The sequence below is a fragment of the Suricata suricatta genome, chromosome 1 (assembly GCF_006229205.1).
Source record: "Suricata suricatta isolate VVHF042 chromosome 1, meerkat_22Aug2017_6uvM2_HiC, whole genome shotgun sequence".
Lineage (NCBI taxonomy): Eukaryota > Metazoa > Chordata > Mammalia > Carnivora > Herpestidae > Suricata > Suricata suricatta.
The window spans coordinates 110,350,764-110,369,049 of record NC_043700.1 but is presented as its reverse complement, the minus strand read 5'-3'; the positions used below and the strand labels follow the sequence as shown (position 1 = coordinate 110,369,049).

The following is an 18,286-nucleotide window of genomic DNA, read 5'->3' as shown; positions in this document are numbered from 1 at the left end:
AAACCAAAAAAAATAAACAAAATAAAAAAATAAAACAACACTCAGAATAACCTACATGATTCATTCACTTCTTTTCCATTATTTCTAGGAAATGATTTAATGGTGTATAGAAAATGATGTATAACAGTCTACTTTATAAGTACTATAGACTTCTTAAAAAGAACAGAAATCATTGATTATGCTAAACACTCTTCATCACTAAAGAATAATGCAATAATTACTTTTGCTCCAGAACCGAAGAATGCAGAAAATGCTGCTATGACATAATAGATCAAAGATACCACAGTAAGGAAGATAAAATATTTAACAATTTTCAAGATATTAAATTGTTACATGGCAGTTCATAGAGAATAACCTACTTCTCTACCTCCTCCTACCCCCCTCCAAATAACAAAAACAAAAGAAAAAATACCCAACAATTCATCTGATTTTTTTTTTCTTTTTGTTTGTTCTTCACGAAAACAAAAGAATCTGTGAAAAGGTAGAACTTACCTACAAACAACACAAGCCAATCCCATCTCCATAGCAAAATCATCAGCACTGGTCTCCTCAAAACTGGAAAGGTCAGCCATAGCTAAATCCTTGCTAGTTTGGACAGTAATAGGAGAGGATCGTGTCTCTGGTTTCTCCAATCTAGGCTTCTTTGGAGTATCAACTCCTTCAGTGATGTCTGATTTCATCTATACAAAGCACCCAATCAGTAAGTAACATGTTTAGAAAAAACTTTAAATGACTGAGAGATGGATAAGACAGACACTATATAATGACCACCCCACATGATAGATATTTTGACATAGTTATGTGGAGTTATAAACACTAAAGATCTGTAGAAGACTTATAATAAATTCATAATTAATATATTAGAAGAAATCAGCAAGGTAGAAATAAAAAAAAATTAGAACATTTTAGCATATAATTGTATTTGTCTTTGTATTCTTTTATCCACTAAAGAATTTTGGAAGCTCAATGGATTTACTTATATGCCCTGAGAATCCACAGCACTAACAAGCTTATTTTTAAAGTCACTTTTTATTTTAAGTATCTTGAATTATAAACTACTGATATTTAAAATACATTGAAAGAAAAAAATAAATAAAATATATTGAAAAGAAGTAAATAACAAATCATCTGCCAGTTATCCAGACACTGCCATATTTACTTCAAAGCAAATTCTGGCTCCTCTCTTTAAGATATAAATGTTATAGATATATCTTTCACATTGGCAACAATGAAGAATTTGCAATTCTTATACTTTATTTGTGAGAATATAAATTTAGTACATGTACTTTGGGTACTAATTGGCAATGTCTAGTAATGTTGAAGAGTTACCTATCCTATTACATCCATTTACTAATATGCATCCTATATAAACGATCACCATGTGCACAAAGAATTTATCTTTAAAGCAGCTCATTGAAGCTCCACTGTAACAGAAAAAAAGGTGAAATAAACTAATTGCTCATCACTAGGGAAATAGGTAAACTGATTTATTTACTGAATATTACACAGTAGCTAAAGAAATATTCAGATCTTCATGTATCAAGAGAGAAGAATTTCAAAAGCACATTTTTGAGTGGTGAAAAAGTGGCCAAAAGATATACGTGTTCAGTATGATACCATTTATATAAACTTAAAAGCACAGAAAACAAAATAGTTTATGAACAGCCAATATTTAGCAAAAGTATGAAAACATTTGGGACTAATATACTCCACCTTAAGGGCAGGGATTACTAAAGATTTTTTTAATGTATTTTTTACGAAGTGCTAAAATTTTTTTTAATTTATCTATTTTTATTTTTAATTTACATCCAAGTTACTTAGCATATAATGCAACAATGATTTCAGGAGTAGATTCCTTAACGTCTCTTACCCATTTAGCCCATCCCTCCACCCACAATCCCTCCAGTAACCCTCGGTTTGTTCTCCATATTTAAGAGTCGCTTATGTTTTTGTCCCCCTCCCTGTGTTTATATTATTTTTGCTTCCCTTCCCTTACGTTCATCTGTTTTGTATCTTAAAGTCCTCAAATAATCTTAATAATTGACTATGTGCAAAAGTCATTCAAAATAGGCAATCCAAGACTTATCTGCAGCTCTGTTAAAAGTATATATCATCCTGTAACAAACTTCACATTTAGTCACTTCAATCTGTATTCTTTCCTATCTTTTCATTTTGGCAACCATTCCATTTAGAATATTTAATATTTAAGTTATGGATTAAAGCTTATACTTGAAATTAGTATATCATCTAGGGCTCAAATGAATGTTGCCAATGACTCCAGTAAATGGTTAAAAAGAAGTTTCTAAATTTTACTCATTTTTCAAAAAAATCAACATCTGTAATTATCCAAATATGTTTACTGAGTAATTACTGTATACTTTTACCTACTATTATATAAAAGGAGTAAACACCAAAGCACTGTTCCCGCCTATAAGCACAATTGATTTCCTTTTTTACAAAGGAGATTAAATTCTTACTTTATCAGCTGGTCTCTTTTCAGCTTCCTTCTTTACTTTTTCAGTTGTGAGGACCTTGCCATTATTATTGCCAGAAGGAAGACTGGAGGATGTTTTGGGCTCTTGCTTAACAGAAATAGCTTTTGCGCTTGAAATTTTGGGTGGCTCCACATCCTAAGAGATGAAATAAAAAGATACCTATAATCAAATGTTCTAATCAATTGTAAAAGATAGATCATAAATGTAAGTAATTTTCAGTTAAAAATTATCATGTTTTGGCCAATGTAACATCCATTTCTTTAAACAGATTTATTGAGAAATAACTGATATACAAACTGCACTTATTAACATGTAAAATTTGGTAAGTTTCATGTGAAACCATCTCTACAATCAATATAACAAATGTACCCATCATCCCCCAAAGTTTCCTTGTGGCCACTACAGTTACTCTTAGAGGTATACATGCATCCTAGAGAAACTACGTACCCCCTCCTCTACCCCCCCCCCCCATCTCCAGGCAACCATTGCTTTCTGGAACTACAAATTAATTTACATTTCCTAGAAATTTATATGAACAGAATCATACAGTATGTACTCTTTTTATGGCTTCTTTCACTCAGCCTACTTATTGTGATATTGATTCATACTGTTATCTATAGTTCATTCCTTATATATTGCTGAATAATACTCCACTGAATGGATATACCACTCGTTTATCCATTTATCCACTGGTGGATACTGGTTCACAGTTTGGGGCTATTACAAATAATGTTATTATGACCATTCGTGTACAAATTTTTATATGGCCATTTATTCCCATTTCTTTAGGATTAATGTCTAGGACTGAAATGTCTGGATTATGATGAGTGTATGTTTAAATTTTTAAAAAACTTGCCAAGCCATTTTCCAAAGTAGTGTACCACTTTACATTTCCACCAGTTGTATATAAGAGTCCTAGTTCCTTCATATCCTCATCAACACTTGGTACAGTTAATCTTACTAATTTTAAACATTCTAATAGGTATATTGTAGTTATCACTGTGGAGTCAATCTCCATTTTCCTAATGTCTACTGATGTTGAACAGTTTTTCAGGTGCTTGTCTGCCATACGTTATCTTGCTTGATAGTGTTTATTAAAACTTGTTGCCCTTTTTAAAAAGTAGAGTTTTTTGTTTTATTAATTAGTCTAAAAAGTTCTTCATAGGTTCTGGATACAAGTCTTTCATCAGACACATGACATACAAATATTTTCACCCAGTCTCTGGCTTGTCTTTTTATTGTTTTATGCTTCTAATCCTTGTTCTTATTTTACCAGTATGCTGATATTTATACTTGCTACCTATTACTAATAGTATAAAAAGTTTATGTATATGATAGCTTCTTGGAATCACCCTCCAAAAAAAGGAGGGCATTTCCTACCATTCTAAATAAAACTAGTACATCTCAATGCAGTCTACTTTTTTGTGAGAGCAGATAAATGTAGAAAAATACAAGCAGGAATGATATGCATTAGCTTCAGAACAGTAGTAACCTCCAAGGAGAAAGAAATGGGGAAGGGATAAAGAATGGGGCTTTAGACTCCTTGGTAGCTGCACCTTATTTATTGAGCTGATTGTGTAGATGAGGTGTTGACAAACTGACGCCTGGAGGCCAAATCTGGCCTACTGCCTGTTTGTTTTTTTTTTCAATAAATTATGTTACATTAGAACACAGCAATACTCTTTCATTTTATGTATTACCTGTAGCACTTTCATGCCACCATTGCAGAATTAGATCGTTGTGCTAGAGACCATGTGGCCCACAAAGCCTAAAATATTTACTATTTGATACTTTACAGAAAGTTCGGTAACCATTCATGTAGACTTAGGAAAGTGATGGAAAAAATGTTACTAATGCAGATAACTTAAAAGTGTGTCTGTAACATAAAAAACTATAAACAATCTTGTAGCATTTGAAACCTATTATCTAATTCAGCAAAAATGTTACAAGTCATTGATGGAGGAGTTAAGTTCTAAGGGACTTTTTTTTTTTTTTTTTTTTTTTTAGTTTATTCTATTTTGAGATAGAGAGCAAGCAGGGGATGGGCAGAGAGAGGGAGAGAGAAAACCCTATTACGGGGCTCAAACTCACGAACCAAAATCAAGAGTCAGACACTTAAGTGTGCCCCATCTAAGTTCATGATTTCACATATGACTTACTCAATGATGTAAATGAAGATAGCAACTGATTTTTATGTTGAAATTACGTTTGGAGAGCCAGCTGTCAATGTTTATAAGCACACCATTGCCTCCAGGTGATTCTCTCTCTCGAGATGGAAATGGACAGCTGAAGACTACAATTCAGTGAATCCATGCTTTCTAAATACCTGACAAGTATTTTCTCTAAACTGACCAACAGAAGTAACTCCAGTTAGAAGTGGAAGGGCAGGAGGCCTTTTAATCAAAACAAATTTTTCATGTACTTTAATAGATGAACTCTCTTCTGTTTTAGAATCTCAAAATACAGTACTGCTTCTTTAGTAATAACAGGTTTTACCTATTGGGAGACTATCAATATTCAGAACAATGAAATCACTAGTGTGTTTGCAGAGCTGTATAATTTGGTCAGTTTGAACTCACTGAATTTATCAGAATGAGAATGGTAGAAGAAATGAGGACACAATGGTGCTACTATTCAAAGGTTAAATAAAAAAAAAAAAAAGGGCTTGAGAATACTAGAGCTAGTGTTGAAAGAAGACCGGGGACAAAATACCACTGTGTACTTGGGCCTGTCTTTAGTTTGAGACGGAAGGTTAGACTAAGCTAGTGATGTAATCCTGTCTTTCCTTTCTCAGTTTGTTATCTGGGTCCAAAGACCTGGATGGCTTTGGAGTTTCAGGGCTCTAGAGCTTTAGAAAGGTTTGAAAGAATGTCTTAGGTATTATGAACATAATAAATGCTGCCATTCACTAAGAGCCTATTACATGCCAGGTAGATACTGCAGTAATTGGCTTACATACTTCATCTCATTTAATTTTCACAGTTTTGCAAGGTAATCATTATTACCCCCATTTTACTAATGAAGAAATAGAGGCTGGGTGAAATGAAGTTACTGTGCACCTCAGTTTGCTTATTTTTAAATCAAAATAAATACCTATTTCAAAGGATCATCATCACAATTAAAATTAATTATACGCATACACCAAGCAGAAAAATATCTGAAACACAATAAATGTTCAAGATATATTACTCTATATTAATTATTAGTAATATATTACTAATATACTACTACACAACTAGTAAGAGGCAAGCTGGGATTCAAAACAGCTTTGTCTAGTTCCAAAATGTGTATTCTTTTCACATAAAGTTGTTTGGCTGCTTTGTTATTATCAAAATTGAAGCCACATAGTTGTCATAGTTTATCCATATACCTCCTTTTCCCCTTAAAGTATCCTATCCATATTCAATCTACTTCACTGCAAAATCCCTTTTACTTCATGCCCATAAAACATTAGAGAATAATTACAAGTTATGGTTTCATCCAGTAGCTTAAAAAAATTTTGGATGAGAAATAATTAGAAATTAAATCATAAATAAGTGGGTTTCCTTGCACATAAAGTAGAACAGAATATCCCTCACATCCAGCTAACTTGTTTATATAGAGTAAAAGCTCTCTGAAAGTATGAAGGAAGAAAAGAACACTAAAGAATATAATTTCTTCATGCCACAATGAAAGATTATTTTGGCAGGGAGATTGTTTTGAGATGGTCTAAATATCAACTCTGTTCTACTGCAGGCCTTACAAAACTCCCCCAAGCTTTTTATTCATATAGGTACCTTTTGAGACGGACGGTAACTTGAATCAATGCCCCGAGCCAAAGATTCATCAAGCAGTGCCTTTAGCTTTTCTGCAGAATCCTTACTTTTTGAATGTAAGAAGCCAAGTGCTTTCAAAAAAATGGGATCAAGTTCCAAGTTTACAGCAGCAGCCATTGCAAGCACCTGAAGAAAATAAGGGGGGATTAATTTAGAGACAATGAGCAATTATCTAAGTTCAAGTTTATCTATTTGGTTCTTATGTTTATTATAGGCGATACTGTGCCCATGATTACAAAATCTGAAACGTCCAAAAGGTTAGTACAGAAAAGTAAATTTCCTTGTTATCCCTACTAAATTCTTTTCCCATGAAGCAAGAACGTTATCAGTTTTGTGTGTATCCGGACCCACAGCTGAATTTTAAATCCAGGTAAGCTCCTCTCTTCCAGAGTACCTTCTGCACTGTTTTAACATATACACTTAGAGTTCAGGGTACAGGAACTTGATGTGTTTAGGTCAAGTTTACCATATGTCAAGATTTCTTCTCTCAAACCTTATTTCCATTACTGGAAAAAAAAATGATTTGGGGGAGCGGTGTGTCCAGGAGAGCAATGGTTACAGGAAACATCACGTGATAAGCTATAAAGGTAGGTGACTGCTGCATCTTTTACCTCAACTGTCTTTTTTAAATCTCCTTAGTACTCAGCTCCATTCTTGAATGTTTCATGAAACATATTAAGATCATCTTTTGGATTACATTTACATTGTGGTATCTCATGCATTAACCTATTTTTAAGAAGCAAGGTCTCTGAGGAATGGTGCCATAGTTACTACCAAAAAATTATAAATATACATAATATAAAATCTCTCCCATATGGCCTATAATAATGCTCTGTGTCACTAGGAGCTTAAAATATAGTGAAGATGTACATCAAAGGCTTATGAAATTCCAAAACATTCAAAAGTTTTGTTTTCAGCTAATACGAATGCTATCATGTGGTTCTAATTCTTCTATCACTTTTTCAAATACTACTCCAGGCAAGGAATGATTAAAATAAAAATGTGTACTTTGTGTTCAATCCTTTGATCAATATTCTAGGGCTTGAAATCATCTTCTATCCTTGAGGTTAATATTGTAATAATGCAACACACATGTGCTGTTAGAGTTAAAGCTCTATCAGCAATTCCACAGTAATCACTCATTTTCAGGGATTTATAAAGCCATTAAAGCTTGCTGTAGGTTGAATGTTGGCACACAAAAGTTCAGACTAAAGATGAATTTTGTTTGTTTTTTCCTCATCTACTTCTCCCCAGTCTCTTTCCAACTTTGACAGGAAACACACATCCACACCCACACCCACACTCACAGGCTTTTTTTTTTTTTTAAGTTTTCAAGAAGGTATTAGATACCTTTCTGATAGCCTCAAAATTATTGCCAAATTCTGTGCTCTATTAAAATACCTGAATCATCCATGAATTCAAAAGCCAATACTAAAAGGACAATTATCTACCTCAAATAGCTGCATTAGTAATTTAATGAAAATTGAAGATCAATCTGTCACTTCTTAAGACTGTATCATTACATACATCATCTATATAGATGATAGGTACCGAAAGGCTTTTACATTTACTCATGGTATAGGCTGGTCACTGTACATATTCTCAGGAGAAAACAGGTCCTCATTAACATGTGCCCAGGATGAAAAGAGTAAACCTGCCATTCCTCCTGAGTGCTCCAGGGGAATATGGCTTAAGCTTTTTATTGACCTAACTTTTTACAGTTAAAAAGAAAACTGTTTACTTATCCAGAACAATCTGTTTTATGAGGTACTGACCAAAGGGTTAATACTGAGAAGAATCCTTCCAATATACTAGAAAAACCATTACTTGACATTTCTATGCTGTAAACCAGAAGCAAAGTATTTACTGTTATGTATTTCCATAATCACAGACAAAAGATGTGCATTACAGATTAGGTGACAAGAGTCAGCACCTAGCTTATAATACGAGAGAAGTCATGTCTTCAACACCAACATTCCAATTGGAACCTTGGAGTCCGTTCTTTTTATAAAGTTATAAAACTGAACAGGCTTTGTACCCATGCCCTAAATTACTAACATGTCCCAAAGGTCTTCACAGTAGAATATAGGGAAAAAAATATATGAATTTCTTTTTAATTTATTAAAAATGAGCTATTAATATACAGAATGATAGCAGTGTATACATATAATTGACAACCAACACATACACGGACGTGTGCTCAATTTTACACTCATGGAACAATGAGACAAGTTTGGAGTCCACTGCTCTAGTCTATCCAGCAACTTCCAGTTTTCCTTACATCAAGGCTACAAGGTACAAACCACCTTTCCCTAGAAAGACTCTCCGGCACTCTCATTCAGCTCAGCCCTTCCCTCTCTCCACAATAACCTCATTGCTAGCTGCCCATAATCTTCTAGCCTACTCACCATATAAATATATCCCCCTACATTTTCTACCTTTTTTTCAAGCACTGTGTGCATCTCTTTACCTTTACTATTTCCCCCATGACATCTCCTTTTTACCACTGTCTCCCAAGTTGGCACTCCTTTGACTTTCTACTTGAAGGAAAAGAGGTCTACAGGGACTTACTCCATATTCTGCTTTTGGAAAAACATTCCATGACCACCATTTAACAGCATCTTCTCTTGAAATCTACACCTGTACCTTCATGGTTGCTAAAGTATGGAATATTCACACTAGGCTCATCTTCTTCCTTCTCCCCACCGTCACCTTTGGCAATTTTAGTATCTATATTGATGATCTTCTCCAGCTTCCTACTCTTTACTTAGATCTTCGACCTAAGGAGCTTCATCTTCAGCCACCAAAACCTGAAAGTACACACAACTATTCTCCTTTTTGACTATAATCTTCTATCATTTTATCTCTTCCACTGTTTTCACTAAGGAACCTCTTCAGGGTACCAGGTCGACCTTCTCGCCCACCCTCATTTCTTTCCTTCCATTCCACCTACATTTTGAATTTATAGATGCTTCCAGTTTCTTGGTTCCCTCTTTCTCCTTACTGACACCTCCTTGCCTCAACTTCTTTCCCACATCAAACAGAAAACAGTATTTGGGCCTAAAATAAAACACGGTTACATGTTTTATTCTTTATATTTTAGTTTTCTATCTTACTTTTCCTCACCCTTTTATTTATTTTTTTAAGTTTATTGATTTATTTTGAGACAGAGACAGTGCAAGTGGGGTAAGGGCAGAGACGGATAGAGAGAGCAAATTCCAAGCAGGCTTTGAACCATCAGCACAGAGCAGGACACAGGGTTTGAACCCATGAAACTGACAGATCATGACCTGCACCAAAACCAAGAGTTGGATGCTCAAATGACTGAACCACCCACGTGCCATTCCTCACTCTTTTATATTGTTTTCTCTAGTTTCTATTACTTCCCCTTTCTTACTGGCAAATGCACACATAGTAAAATTTATTTTTCATCTACTGAAGCCCTTAAAGAGGTAAGCAACTAAATTCTCAATTTATCTCCTTTATTATTATGTCCAAAAATATTTTCCTAGAGTTGTACCAAATTATGTTAACTTTTATATAGTTCCTTCTCTGTATGTTATAAAATCCATGACCAAAACAGACTGAAGAAGAGCCATATCATTCTTACTGAGGATTAGAGCCAAGAATTCACTCCCACCAATACAACTACTATCACATTCCTAGGTTACTGACATTTTTTTAAAGTAGTAATTACAAAGTTTCTGACTTTTTTTTTAAAGCAACACCTAGATTTTAAATTAATTCTACATTTAAAGCATTAAGTTTCTTTCATGTATCTAAATCTGTATATATCTACACACACACACACACACACACACACACACACACACTTTGTTTTTTAGAATTCTAATCCCCAGTGAGAATTCTTAGCTCATGATAGGAATCATCTATAGCAAAGGCATATAGCACAGAAATTCCAACTACTAAACAATTATCTCTTTTTTCCATTTCTTTCTATCCTTCTGGATTTATTTGTAATATGTCATTTAAAAATTTTTTAAATGCTTATTTATTTTTGAGAGACAGAGATAGAGCATGAGTGGCAGAGGGAGAGAGAGAAAGGGAAACACAGAACTCATAGCCGTCTACAGGCTCTGTGCCAGCACAGAGCCCGACACAGGGCTCAAACCCACGAACTGTGAGATCATGACCTATGCCAAATTCGGACACTTAACTGACTGAGCCACCCAGGCACCCCTGCAGTATGTCATTTTACTTCCTATCCTATATTCCATGGTCCAGCTTTTCAAAGACTCTCTAAACACCCTTGTTCTACAGTCCTATAGTTCCATAAACTTTGTAGCCATCCATCCTGTTATTTACCTTCTCCCTGCCAGCACCCACTCTTAAGTGCAGCCAGGAGGAATACATACTCTGTATCTTCAGAGCTACAATCTCATCTAGGCACTCAACATGATACAGCAATCCTATCAAGCCTCTCTTGTCAACTCACTTCCCTACTTTCTGCCCAGATCAGTTACATTTTCTCCATTTTCCTTGAAACTGCTACTCTATCTCAGTAGATGTCTTCACTGACTTCACAAGTCAAAAGCTGTCAGAAACTACTTTAACATCCTGCCATTACATCTACCAACTTACCTGCGCCCATGCTTTCCTTTTTCCCACCTGATAAATGAAGAGGTGGCTCTCCATGTAATGCTACCTGTACCTGGATCCTAGCTTTTCCTTCCCCATCTGGACCTTGAACTATGGGTTATTTATTATGTCCTCTCCATTACCCTCTCCCTCAACCTCTTCCTTTCTACTGGCATCTTTTAATTTACATTTAAATAAGGTCAAGCCTCTTCTATCTGGTCTTCATTTTTATAGCAAAACTTCCTTCAGAAAATCATCCTCATTCTATACTCCCTTTCCTCATTCTTCTCCTTATGGTGCATTTAATCTTGCAATGTACCTTTGTTCTACCATTTCATGAAAATGTTCTTACCAGTGTATTCACAGTTTTAGGTACACTGATATTGTTTTTTCCTCCGACTTCTTTCTTAGCCTTTTTGTAGGTTCCTATGCCACTTCAACATAAATGAGTTCTGGGTCTCTTCTCGTCTCACTCTACACCTTCCTTTCAAAATGTGGTACCTGGATCAGCAGCACAGGCATTACCTGGGAATCTGTTAGAAATGCAAACTCTTGGTCTCTACCATGAGACCAAGTGAAGAAAAAACTCTAGGAGTGGGTGCAGAAATCTGTATTAAACCTTCAAGGTGATTCTGATCCACTCTAAAAGTTTGAGAATTACTGTGTTAGACAGTTGGATCTATACACTTTTGCCACGGATTATAAATTTATTTCTCCATCCCATCTATCTCTTCCAAGATCCAACTGCCAGCTTTAAATGGGTATCTCACTGGCGCCTCCTATTCAACAGTCCCTAACAGAGCCACTCATAACCTCTTCTTTTGCCAACAAGATGCATTCCCTTTCTCAAATGATACTTAACCCCACTGCTTCAGCCAGAACCTGAGTATCAGCCACTCCTCCTACTTCCTCAACCCTCACCCCACTCCCTTCCAATCACTGAACCTCCTAAATATACTTCAAATTCGTCTACTTTTTTCAATCCTTACTACCACCACCCTAGACCAAGCTACGATCAATTATCCGGCCTACCACATTAGCTTGATCAGTCTCCCCACAACCACTCTTGTCCCCTCCACATCTTTATTATTCACTGGGTTAAAATGCCCTTCCTTTTCACTTCTTGCTGTCCAAAGGTTAAAGAACAAGATCCTTAATGAGGTCTTTAATGCCCTACATGATCTGGTAGTACATGTAAAATGTGTACCTGGCACAGAGTACATACTCATTAAATATTTCCTAGTATCTCAGTCTATTCCCACTCCTCATGCTGTTGCAGCCACCTAACTTAGTTTAAGTCTTTGAACATATCATACTTCCTCACCTCAGCATGTCAGTAGAAAGTGTCCCTTCCCCATCTTATTCATCCTTCATATCTCAGTATTTTTTTTCACATTCTCCCAATATAATAAGAAGGGTTACTGTTAGATGGTTCCCAAGCATCCTGGTTTAGTTTGGAAGAATTACTCTACTGTTAATTACGTAACAGTCTTTCTCACTAGAATGTAAATTCCCTAAGGATGAGCACAGGATTGAGCCTACCCACTGCTGGTAACTGTGTGCCTAGCAGATTGCCTGGCAGGTAGTAGGTATTTGTTAAATGCTGGCCACGTGAAGACATGTTATTTATTTCCTTTCAAAAACATTCCCCTCCTTGATTTTGATTACATTTAGCTTTTCTGATTTTTCTCTTCTATTTATTTCTGACTACTCTTACTCTGGTTCATCTTTGCAGCCCTGTCACTTTTGGTATTGCCCAAGTATCTGTTCTCATCTACCTTTTTTAATTCTGCTTCCACTTTCTTCCTTGGTCCTCTTCTATTTATCAGGTTTTAAATATTGTCTCTAGGCAGATGGTTTCACATTTATCATCACTCCAACCTCACTTATACTCAAATCCCACATTTCCAATTGCTTAGGTCTACATGGTTGTCCTGATGGCATCTCAAATTTAGTTAGGACCAAAATTGATATTATGAATACTTTCCTCCAAAAGTTCCTTGTCCTGCACTTTTTTCTATGAATGATTCAACTTTCTGGTAATCTGGTCTGAGGCCTAAATCCTTTCCTTACTAAGTCTTCTCCTGTTCGTTACAACAAAACAATCAGCAGGCCTTTCCTGTGGATTCTGACTCTGCAATATTTATCACATTTTGTCCCCGTTTTTCACTTCCACTGCTAGTCCTCAAATTCAGGTCTTTGTAACAGCCTTTTTTTTTTTTTTTTGGTATTAGAGCAATTATCTAGTTATTTTCCTTTACTTCAACACTGTTGCCATTTAATGTTCCTAAAACATATTTTCCTTTCTTATTTTTCTTCCTTAAAAATTAAAACTCCCTACTGTCTTCAGAATAGACCCTAATCTCTTGGCCTATCATTTAAAAAGACAATTCATTAAACTGGCACAAAAACTTTAAATCTTCATATACAGATTTTCTTTATAGTAGAGCCATTAGCTGGCCTTGACACCTCTACCCACTTTTTTTCTGTCTGGGAAGCTTTTCACCTATTTTTAGATGTCCAAATTCTACCTTCAAATATTACTTCCCATGAGGACTCTTTGCTGCTGGTGTGTCCTTCTCCACCCAAATTCTACTACTAACCTCTCTCTCCTAGAATATCTGATAGTGCTTTCTCATGGTACTAGGACTTTCTACCTTGAACTATACTCTTTTTTGCCCCAAGTGTTATATCCTCTATAAAGCTCTGATAACTTTATGAGGGAGAGTCTATGTCTCTTTTTGCCTACCACTTTGCTATTTTGCAAAGTACCATAAAATAATGGCTACAGAATTATTAGGGATCAAAGTAAAGTATAATGGTCTTTTTTCTCCTTCTACACAATTCTAACAATTTACAAAGTCCCTTTAACTCAAACCCATCCTCCCTGGACCTAACCCCCCAAAACTTCACAAACATCAAGAAAAGCAAAAGCGGGGAGTCTGGGTGGCTCAGTTGGTTAGGCATCGGCTTTGGCTCAGGTCATGATCTCACCGTTCGTGGGTTGGAGCCTGCGTCGGGCTCTGTGCTGACAGCTAGCTCAGAGCCTGGAGCCTGTTTCAGATTCTGTATCTCCCTCTCTCTCTGACCCTCCCCTGCTCACACTGTCTCTCTCGAGGGGAAAAAAAAAAAAAAAAAAAGCAAAAGCAAAATAAACTAAACCACCTCTTTCATGACTAGACTTGTACAATGTTCCTACCTGCAAAATTCTCTTCTCAATCCTTTACCTGGCTTAAATTCATCAACCCCACTAGACTGTAATTCCATAAGGGCCAGGACTTTATTCAGTTATACAGTGTTTGAAACTTAGGCTCTCAAAAATATTTACTGAATGAATAAACTAGGTTTTGCTTAAATGTCATTTTCTAGGACTTCTGGTATCTCTGCAACCCAAACTGGATATTCATTTCTCACTCTATATGCCAATCTTTAAAAAAAGAAATCCAAAGTTGATCACCTGCCTGTGCACAAGATAAAGGAAACTGAACCTATTCACACCAAGTGCAACGTTAGGGTTGCTATCTCATAACGGCTTGGCCCTTTATGTCTTTGGAGGCTCTTGCAACCTTCTAATAAATTTTTTTAACGATGCTGCCCGTTTCAATCCTCTACTGAATTCTTGGCCTTGAGTTATGCTGATATCGTAGGGCCACGTCTGGAAATGCGTAGAAAGCGTAAAGACCACGATTCCAAACCACTTGACAGAGCAGCTGAAAAGCGACAGCAGACGCTCAGAAAAAGAATCTCAATCCTTAGATCAGAGCATGACACACCGAAGGCCTAGCACGGGGGAAGGTCTTTCAAGGAGCCGGAGAAAGAGGAGAGGCGGAAAGAGGGAGCTGCACAGAGAAGTCGCCAAAACCTTCCGAATAAGGTCCGAGACAGGGTTCTAGCGACCCGGTCCCTGGGGTCGTGTCCTAGATGGGCGAGCCCGCAACAGACTCGGAGGAAGCACAACCCTCACGGAAGGGAGAGAGCGGTCAGCCTGCGGCACGCGAGCGCCGCAGATTACGAGGTTTCCCCCTAAGGAGCGAGGAAACCAAGACCCCACGGAACTACTCTCCCACCTCGCCCCTCGCGGAGGTCTCGAGCCTCCCAGAGGCGGCTGGGAGCCGGGTAGCTCGTCACAACTCACCGCTCCGCCCCGCTACTCCGTCCGTTCCCGGAGGCCCCTTCCGAACCGGTCCCGGAACTAGCCGGCTCGGAGAAGAGGAAAACAAAGGTTCCTGCACCAGTGCGAGGAGGGGAACTTTTTGGTTGTGCGACGGGAGGAAGTGACGTAACCCCAGTTTCCGGTCCGCCGGATTATGAATGACGGCTGGCAGGGCTGTTTCCAAGACGCTGTGCATGTTTCTCCCTCGGCCTCTCTGGCAGCCAGTGGTCCGTGGGCGAAGACTCGCAGAAGCGGCCTCAGAAACCTGGCTCGCGCGGGGCGGGAAGGCGCAGGCGGCTCGTGTCGCTGACACGCTCACGCACCCTCCCTGCCTGGCCGCGCCTCTGCGACCAGGTAAAGAGGGCGCTCAGGCCGCCGGCTTCACAGTCCCCTGGTGCCCCCTGACTACTCTTTGCGTCCGGAGGCGACTGGGCTGACGATGTCGGATGGAGAGTGGGTGGTGGAAAGGGAAGGGCGTGGAATTAGTGTCCTGTTGTCTCTCCAGTGCTGGGGTCCCTCAGCCTCTGACAGCCACAGCCTCTTGAAGGTGCTGGTGGAGGCTCCGGGCTCTTCTTAGGTTTCCAAGGGCCGGTCCTCGTGGCTTCTTCTGCTGAGGGGGAAATGGAGCAGCTTCTCTTTGCAGCAGTCTGTGGAGGCGTTTGCCTTTTGCTGCTGAGTGTAGTTTAAGACCTTTTGGCACGCTTTAACTTTTTTTTTTTTCTCTTTGGCACTTTTCCATTCCACGCCTTCCTGGTTGGAGAAAGCACTTGTATGGGAATACCGACTAAGGCTTTGCTTTGTTTGGGGCCATTTGTTTCTGTTACACGATCAAAACAGTGTTTCAGTTCGGTTTTAAACTTCGGAGTGGAAAGTTTGAGTTTAACTGGCACGGAAATTGCTTTGGCTTTAGAAACGCCGGTACTTCCCATCCCAGCTCTACCTGGTTTGAGATTAGGTGGTGCCTTGTCTTTTTCCTTTTATTCTTAATCCCAAGATCCCATTTCTTGTTATAAGTTCTTGAATGCCAAGGAAATGGCAGCCTTTAATAGTATATCTTGTGCTAAATTAATGATTTAACAGAGTACTGCTTTTCTAAATTTATCTATAGAACAATATTAAAGGAGAAAAAAGCTGGCAAAAGTTAGTGATGTGGCAATTGTAAACATGGTCATTTAAATATTGTGAAAATAAATTCTTTGTTGTAAATACAACTGAATGATTTGATGTCGTACTTAATAAATCAAACTTTAAGCTATGTGAGTTTTTTTTTAATGCCTGGCGGGGAGTTTACTAAGGATTGCCTTAAGCATACTCATAATCTGAGATTATGTTTGAGTTATACCTGAAGACATTATTTTAAGAGGTTTAACTTTAACAGTAAGTCTGAGAAGAAATCAGTGAGATTTGAGAATTGCTGTATCAGTTCTATTTTATTTTTTAAACTTCTACATGTTTACCTGCTTTAAGCAAAGCTCAGACTTGAACTTCTGTAATATTGAGCCCATCATGGTTTAAAAGCAACAGTAACCCTGTGTTTAGTATGTAGCTTTAGTTGTTACCTGTGGTTGAAATAAGTACTGATTATCCAATCAGCCTTTGTATAGTAGCAACAATTTAGCAAATTGAAACTTAACAAATTCTGTAGACCAGTCAACTAAAACACAATTCCTTAGTATAAGTTTTTATCTTAAAGTAAAGTAGCTCACTGAATTGTTATGATTAATACTTAGAATACAGGATTTAAACCATTTAGATCGTAACAAGCCTAGGTATTGTTTGCTGTGGGGATTTAGGAATTTTATTTCAGGTGTGCTGACTTTTTTTTTTTTAAATGTTTACTTATTTTGAGAGAAAGAAAGAGCACAAGCAAGTGGAGGAATCAGAGCGGGTGGGGTGGGGGGAGACACAGAACCTGAAGCAGGCTCCAGGCTCTGAGCTGTCAGCACATAGCCCAACGCGGGGCTCAAACCCACAGACTATGAGATCATGATCTGAGCCAAAGTTGGTCACTGAACTGACTGAGCCACCCAGGTGCCCAGGCTTGCATTTTATGCTGTGATCCCCATTAATTATGAGGTCAGACTTAGCTGCAAGCATTATGATTCTATAGCAGCAGATGATTCCCTAATTCACCAGAGAGATGACATACTTCCCTTATGGCTAAAGTTACAGTAAGCTTTTTCACGTTTAAACAGTTTTTCCCCACTTCTTACTCAGATAAGAAAACGGCTAATTTTAGTTATTGAACTTTGTCCTCTAGGACTTAACTATGTGTGTCCCCCTGGTACATATTGTAATGAGGACTGAAGCAGCTCAGGTTTTTTTCTTTGATTTTTTTAACCTTTAGTATCTAAGGTAATTAGCTGCTCTCTAACCCTATAGGGGCAAGCTTTTTTATACCTATAAAATATAGGTAGTAAGAAAATAGGATGAGATTTGTAACCAAATTGTATTGTTTCATGAAATGTATAAAACACTGAGTAAGTTCTAATATTCATAATGTTGAACCTTTGATGTAGTAAGGAATTAAAAGAGTCTAAGCTTTAATCTTTAAGAAAAATGAATTTGTAATTTCATACTTGTAAACATGAACCATGTTGTATATAAACATTTAACATGAAAGTTAGGATATCACATATTCTACTGTTCTGTGACTTTTTGGCTTTCAGCCTCAGTATCAGATTTTTTTTTTTCAGTATTTGCAGTGGGGGAGGGAGAGAGGAAACTTTTCAATTCAATAAAAATCCCTTACCTTTCCTGAAAAATTTGAAAGTATAAATTGTGGATTGCCAGTCAAAATTTGTTTTTTAATAGTGTCGGTGAATAAGGAATTTTGAGATAAATTACAAATGAATAATAATAGCTGGTATTTACAGGCTTACTAATGTGATAGGCAGTGTTAGGTTCTCATAGCACACTATGTAGCAAATCTGATATTATTGCCCCATTTTATAAATGGGGAAGCAAAGACACAGAAAAGTTATATTGCGATTAAATATTAGAACCAGGATCTGAACCCAGTTAGTCACCTCCAGAAAGTAGGTTCTTATCCACTACTTTATATTTCTTGGTATATAGATATTCTACTTATTAAGTGTATTAAACCAGTTAACTTCCTAGTTCTCTTGACTGAGTAGCAGTAAGCACAAAAACTATATTTATAAGTTTGGGTGGATTCTAGTTACACTTTTTTCCAATTCAGCTCATAGAGGTTTTCTTGTTTC

At 37.2% G+C, this 18,286-nt stretch overlaps 2 protein-coding genes across 2 annotated transcripts in view; one reads left to right on the top strand and one right to left on the bottom strand.

Moving 5' to 3' along the window:
* The window catches only part of INTS12 (integrator complex subunit 12), a 25,059-nt gene extending 9,913 nt beyond the window's left edge, over positions 1-15,146 (bottom strand). The window contains exons 1-4 of the mRNA XM_029942446.1: positions 15,045-15,146; positions 6,272-6,436; positions 2,478-2,630; positions 493-680 (exon numbers count right to left, since the gene is read on the bottom strand). Of these exons, the coding sequence (XP_029798306.1) occupies positions 493-680; positions 2,478-2,630; positions 6,272-6,427 (497 nt within the window). The 5' untranslated portion in view covers positions 6,428-6,436; positions 15,045-15,146. The remainder of the gene's footprint in view (positions 1-492; positions 681-2,477; positions 2,631-6,271; positions 6,437-15,044) is intronic.
* The window catches only part of GSTCD (glutathione S-transferase C-terminal domain containing), a 134,176-nt gene continuing 130,724 nt past the window's right edge, over positions 14,835-18,286 (top strand). The window contains exon 1 of the mRNA XM_029942438.1: positions 14,835-15,416. The gene's annotated coding sequence lies outside the window, so the exon portion shown is untranslated. The remainder of the gene's footprint in view (positions 15,417-18,286) is intronic.